At 37.8% G+C, this 6,727-nt stretch overlaps 1 protein-coding gene across 4 annotated transcripts in view; it reads left to right on the forward strand.

Annotated features, from left to right (window-relative positions):
* LOC106884322 (vacuole membrane protein 1) overlaps nucleotides 1-6,591 on the forward strand; it is an 89,404-nt gene extending 82,813 nt beyond the window's left edge. For all 4 annotated transcript variants that reach the window (XM_014935647.2, XM_014935648.2, XM_014935649.2 and 1 more), the window contains exons 9-11: nucleotides 3,103-3,164; nucleotides 4,753-4,852; nucleotides 6,281-6,591. In XM_014935647.2, coding sequence (XP_014791133.1) covers nucleotides 3,103-3,164; nucleotides 4,753-4,852; nucleotides 6,281-6,418 — 300 coding nt within the window. In that variant the 3' untranslated portion in view covers nucleotides 6,419-6,591. The remainder of the gene's footprint in view (nucleotides 1-3,102; nucleotides 3,165-4,752; nucleotides 4,853-6,280) is intronic.
* Nucleotides 6,592-6,727: the final 136 nt, after the last annotated feature.

The raw sequence follows: 6,727 nt of genomic DNA on the forward strand, positions 1-6,727 counted from the left end.
ATGTAAGTATGTTTGTGTGTCTGTGATTGTCCTTCCCAACATTGCTTGTCAACCGATGGTGGTGTGTTTATGTCCCTATAACTTAGCAGTTCAGCAAAAGAGACCGATAGAATAAGTATTAGACTTCCAAAGAATAAGTCCTGGGGTCGATTTGCTCGACTAAAGGCAGTGCTCCAGCATAGCTGCAGTCAAATGACTGAAACAAGTAAAAGAGAAATATATATCGACCTGTTGCGGCAAGTGAAATCATTGTCATGGTCGATGACGGCACGTTAAAAGCACCATTTGAGCGTGATCGTTGCAAGTGCCGCCTGACTCGCTCCCGTGCTGGTGGCATGTAAAAAGCACCATTTGAGCGTGGTTGTTGCCAGTGCTGTCTGACTGGCTCCTGTGCTGGTGGCACGTAAAAAGCGCCCACCACACTCTCGGAGTGGTTGGTGTTAGGAAGGGCATCCAGATGTAGAAACTCTGCCAGATCAGATTGGAGCCTGATGCAGCCTTCTGGCTTGCCAGCCCTCAGTCAAACTGTCCAATCTATGCCAGCACGGAAAGCAGATGTTAAATGACGATGATGATAATATATACACACACATACTGGTATAACTTCATTGTTCAGAAATTCACTTCACAATCATATGAGTCTAGTTTCAATATCCACCGATGGCTGGTGAAAGCTGTACAGGTCATGTACATAGATGCTATCAGTAAATTGAGAGTTAATGATTATAACAAAGAATTTGGTGTACAGGTAGGGGTTCATCAAAGCTCAGTCCTTAGTCTCCACCTTTTCATCATTGTCCTCCAAGCCATAAGAGGAACTCAAGATTGGAAGCCTGTGGGAACTACTGTATGCTGATGATCTTGTCCTCATAGCAATTTCCATATCAGAGCTAGAAGAGAAATTCCATGTGTGGAAGCAAAACTTGAAATCTAAAGGCCTTAAGGTCCTCGTAAGCAAGAAAACTGACAGGATCCTACCCCTTCAGGTAGGTAGCCCTACCTGAACTTCATATGGTGTACCCAGTGTAAGCTATAGACACATGAGGTGCAGTGGATTATTAGGAAGATTATCAGAGAAGGTAGTGTTCGGGAAATTGATTTTCTCAAATGCCCTGGTAGCTCATTAGAGGTATTAGATAATTTTTGCTACCTAGGAGACCAAATTAGTAGTGCAGGTGGATGCACAGAGACTGTGATAGCTAGAATAAGAATAGGATGGAGGAAATTCAGAGAACTGTTACCTTTGATGGCGACAAAAGGCTTCTGTCTCTGAGTGAAAGGACATTGTATGATGCATGTATATGGACAACAATTCTACACAGTAATGAGACATGGGTCATGGATGCAGAGGACATGCGAAGATTAGAAAGGAATGTGGTTAGTATACTCTGTTGGATGTGTAATGTAAGTGTACATGTTCATTAGAGTGCTAGTGTTTTGAGAGAGAAGTTTGGCATAAGAGGAATTGGTTGCTGTGTGCAAGAGAGAAGATTGTGCTGGGTTTGGTCATATGATGCAGATGGATGCCAACAGCTCCATAAAGAAGTGCCAATCTTTAAAAGTAGATGGAATACATGGAAGTGGGAGACCCAAAAAGACATGGGACGAAGTGCTGAAGAAAGACCTCAAGACACTGAACCTTTCAGGTGAGATGACAAAAGACTGAGATACCTAGGGCATTGCTGTATTCAAGAAGGCCCTTACTCTGCAGCAGAAGTGTTAAAACTGTTCCCTCTGGTGGTGAGGATTGACTTGGAAGAGTCTTGTGTTGGTACCACATAAAAAAACCACTTGTGGTGGTGCCACGTTAAAGCACCTGTGTGGTTCCACGTAAAAGCATCCATGTGATGCGATGTAAAAGCGCCCATGTGGAGCCATCTAAAAGCACCGACACACTTTGGCATTAAGAAACCATTCCAAGTGAGTCTGGAGTCTGATGCAACGCTCTAGCTTGCCAGCATGGACAGCAGATGTTAAATGATGATGATGATAGCTCTTCACACAAATGTCTGGTATTATAACTTCAGGTTGACTGAATGCATTGTGAATGGAATGTGGAAGAGAGAAACTGTATGTACTCCCATTAAATAATAATAATAATAATAATAAATATTAAGTAATGGCACATATCTGTTGTTTCTGACAATGTGAAAGATCAGATGATCATAATCCTAGGCCAACTGAGGTGGTTTCACATTTATCAAAGGGCTTTTCTCCTCTGGACTTCCTTAGAAGAAAGGCAAAACCTGTATGTCTGAAAGAGACGACCTGTGCACAGTTTGCCAAAAGTATCAACATTGCTAAACTCATAAACCTTAATGGGACCCAACTCTGTAAGTTTGATGGATGGCTTTTGATTCCTTGTTGAATTCATCCACCTTTGTAGACAGGAATTGTTTCTTTTTTTTTGTCCTTTTTGAGTGCCCATCCACCCAGCATACACCATAGTTGCACTGTCAGCTACTGGTAATCATATAAACCTGTTTTCATTATAGGAAAATGTTAGAATTGCTATGACTGGTTTTATCTCTTTTTGGAAGCTCATCAGGGAAAATGTATCCATTTCTTCTGGAGGACAAACCTAATATTTCTTCTCATAGATAGATTGATAAAAAGCATTTGATTTACATTTGATCACATTTCATGCAAGGTTAAAATTGTAGGTATACCTTACATTAAAATGTTAGATTATTCAATAAAAACTGTCTAGTGCATCATTGATTAATTTATCTCATGGCCAAACAAATGTGTTGTAATGTAAATTAGCCTGGCCTGTTTGGCTGAGTCCTAGTTTGTCTCTGATATAAATATTTGTAAGCTATAAATCTCTCTATGAGCGAAGTGAAATAGGAAATTGTTTTCTGATGAATCTCCTAATAGATATGAAGTTTGTCTAGGTAAATCCAATATTTTGGCCCATGGAAAGATGAAATGTTTGTCTATACCTATTTTGATATTTTGCAGTGTGTTTAAAATTGTAGATATATCTGACATGAAAATTTCAAGTGATGATAGTAATGTGTGCAACAATGACCCAGAATAATCGATGAATTTCTAACCTTGCTTATTTTATATATTAACTGTTATTTCTTACTTTTTCAGAAACTTTTTGTAATTTTCTTGTTTAGTGAACATCACATGGACCAAGCTATAAAAGTCATGAAGTAAGTGGAATAGACATAATTTGTATCAGTCTGTTGATTATGTTTTAAGCTTCTGTAGAATCCTTACTATCACTTATGCCCATGCAAATAGAAATCTGCATTTTAATTAGGTAAATGAAAGTCTTGATATCATTCAGTCAGTAGTATGGTGGATCTAACACACTGTCCTGTTTAATATCACTTCATCCTTGGATGTTTTTAATAGGGTTCACTCTGTTGCAAATATCTGGACTACATCTCCTCTACCCAATTCATGCCTACGTTGGCTGCTGGCATAGCTGTGTGGTTAAGTAATACACTTCACAACCATGTGGTATTGAGTTTGATCCTACTCTGTGGCACCTTGAATAAATGTCCTGTACTTTAGCTTTGCATTGACTAATACTTAGTGAATGAAATTTGTTAGGTGGAAATTGTGCAGAAGCCTGTCATATCATCATTATTGTTTTAACATTCACTTTTCTATGGTTGCATGGTTCAGACACATTTTGTTGAGGCGTTACTTTTATGGCTAGATGCCCTTCTTGTTGCCAATCTTCACCTATTTCGAAGCAAAGTAATACTCCCCAAGGCTGAACATGTTTTCACAGAAGATTAGAAATGAGCACCACTTGTGTGACTGTAATACTTGCTTGCAACTACTGCACAATGTCAAGACAAGGAAACACTAACACTCACATATGCACACAATGGGCTTCTTTCAGTTTTCATCTACCAAATCCTCTCACAAGGCTTTGGTTGGCTCTGCTATAGTAGAAGACATTTGTCCAAGGTGCTATGCTGTGGTACTGGACCTGAAACGATATAGTTGGAATGTGAACTTTTTAACTACACAGTATTTGTGCCATCAAATAAATATATATATACACACAGATACATAACTGACGCCCATGCCGGTGGTATGTAAAAAGTACCCATAACACTCTTGGAGTGGTTTGCATTAGGAAGGACATCCAGCCATACAAACCATGCCAAATCAGACTGGAACTTGGTGCAGCTTACCAGCTTCTGTCAAACCGTGTAACCCATGCCAGCATGGAAAGCAGACGCTAAATGATGTTGATGTATGAGCATATATATATATATATATATATAGATAGATATATCATATTTGATTGGAAGCTAAAATTTCATAATCATTACTCTAAGTTCCTTGCTTTTGATTTTTGAAGATGGCGACGAGAAGCTTAGAGTAATGAATTATGAAGTTCCAGATTCCATTAAAATATGTTAATTTACTTGTGCACTGTTTCCTTGTTCTCACTCAAGTGTTACACAAACACACACATACACATTACTCTGTGTGTGTGTGTGTGTGTGTGTGTGTAAGTGGGTGCATTTCATGATTTTTACATAAGTTTTGTCCCTGTATGCCGGTGTAAACTTTTGTTCCTTGTAGATAGCTAATATAAATACCAAAGTATTTGGGTTGATATCATTGACTGAAGCACTTGATGTCAGTGCTTGAATTTAGTAAAAGAATATATTCATGTGTGTGTGTATGTTTCTGAGTTTTATTTATTCTTGTTTCAGACTGTAACTATGCTTGGGCACCAAGTTAACTTTATCGTTTTTTTTTTCTCTGTAGGTTTATTCCATTTATTGGTCCTTATACGCAGGCACCATTTATGAAATGGTTGGAACAACAGAAGAATAAATTGCATAATCCAGATCCTCGTGCTAGTCAAGTAAGTTCCCTGTTTGTATTCGAATAGTGATAGCAGTTTACAGACGTGTGATCAACTGCATTCCATCTGTGATCGTCCTTCATAGTTACCAGTTTCTAGAAGTTTTTTTTTATCTAATGTGTCCTTCTTTGAAGAATGTTATATTAGGGAGCATTAAAAAATTAACAAAGAATAATTATGTGACAAATAATATTATCATCACTAATATTGTCCAATTACTATTTTGATTAATTCATCAGGTAAGGGAGGCAACTCTCAATATGTTTCAGTTTTATTGTCAACCCTTTAGCAAAGCATGGCTTTCACTATACAAACTTCTTAACAACATAGCTATGTATGAACAATTTTCTAGCTTTTTATAAATAATTATTATAAAAAGCATTGAGCTGGCAGAATTGTTAGCACATTCTTTTCACCACTTAATATTCAGAGCTCAAATGCCACTGGATTGATAAAATAAAGTAACTGGGTCAATGTAATTGATGAACTCTCTCCCACTAGAGCTACTGGTCTTGTGCTAAAATTTGAAACCATTATTATTATATGTGCAGTTTAAGAAGCTTGCTTCTCAACCAGGTGGTCTTGGGTTCAGCCCCACTGTGTGTCACATGGGGCAAGTGTCCTGCTATTATAGTGCTGGGCTGACCAAAGCTTTGTGAGTGGAAACTGTAAGAAGCCAGTTATGTATGTGTGTGTGTGTGTGTGTACCCTTGTCTAGTCATCATATCATCATCATTTAGCATCTGCTTTCCATGCTGGCATGGGTTGGACAGTTTGACTGAAACTAGTAAGCTGGATAGCTGCACCAGGTTCCAATCTGATTTGGCATGGTTTCTACAGCTGGATGCCCTTCCTAATACCAACCACTGCAAGAGTGTAATGGGTGCTTTTCACATACCACCAGCATGAGGTGTTAGTTATGTGGCACCAGCAGTGGCCACAACTACGGTTACACTTGGCTTGCGTCTTATCCAGCATGGCATGTCACCAAACATCTCAGTCACTTATCATCTTCAATGGTTATAAATGAGCTTCATCATCAGGGTGCAAGTGATGTTGTTCATTTCCACAATGGGAAATATTACCTTGCTTGGAGGTTTAGTGTTGGTAACAGGAAGAGCATCTGGCTGTAGATAATCTGTCTCAATAAATTCAGTCTGACCTATGGATGTTAAATTATTATTATTAATATTTAGACAACAAGCTGGCAGAATTGCTACGACTCTGGGCAAAATGCTTAGTGGCATTTCATCCATCTTCAAATTCCACTGCAGCCAACTTTGCCTTTCATTCTTTCAGGGTCAATAAAAACAAGTACCAACTTAGTACTGGGGTCAATTACATTGACTCCCCCCCTTCCCCAAAATTGCTAACTTTGTGTGGAAATTATCATTATTATTATTATTATTATTATTATTTTCTTTTCAGGGAACTAATCCATTATCATACATATTTGAGAAAGCTGTATTACTTATGGTAGCATATTTCATGCTTTCTATCATCAATTCAATGGCTCAAAATTATCATAAACGGATGAGCAAATCTAAAAATCGTTTGGATGATTAATAAAGAGACACAAATGAAATAATGGTGGTGGGTGGGGGACATCATAAAAGAAAGCAAGATAAAAACTAGTGAAAAATATTAAAAAAAAAAAACCAAACCCAATAAACATTGAAATTGAATAAAGGCAAGTCCAGAAGAACTGGAATATGGGAGAAGAAAAAAAATTGTTAAAACTGAAAAAAAAAAAATTCACAAAAAAAAAATATTTCTTTTCCATCCATAAAATATTCTTGGGTATTATTTCTGTTTTTGACAACCCACTGTCGTTGTTGTTAACATCTGTTATATAACAGTAGACTCAAGGACCTC

Source organism: Octopus bimaculoides, chromosome 1, assembly GCF_001194135.2.
Source record: "Octopus bimaculoides isolate UCB-OBI-ISO-001 chromosome 1, ASM119413v2, whole genome shotgun sequence".
NCBI lineage: Eukaryota > Metazoa > Mollusca > Cephalopoda > Octopoda > Octopodidae > Octopus > Octopus bimaculoides.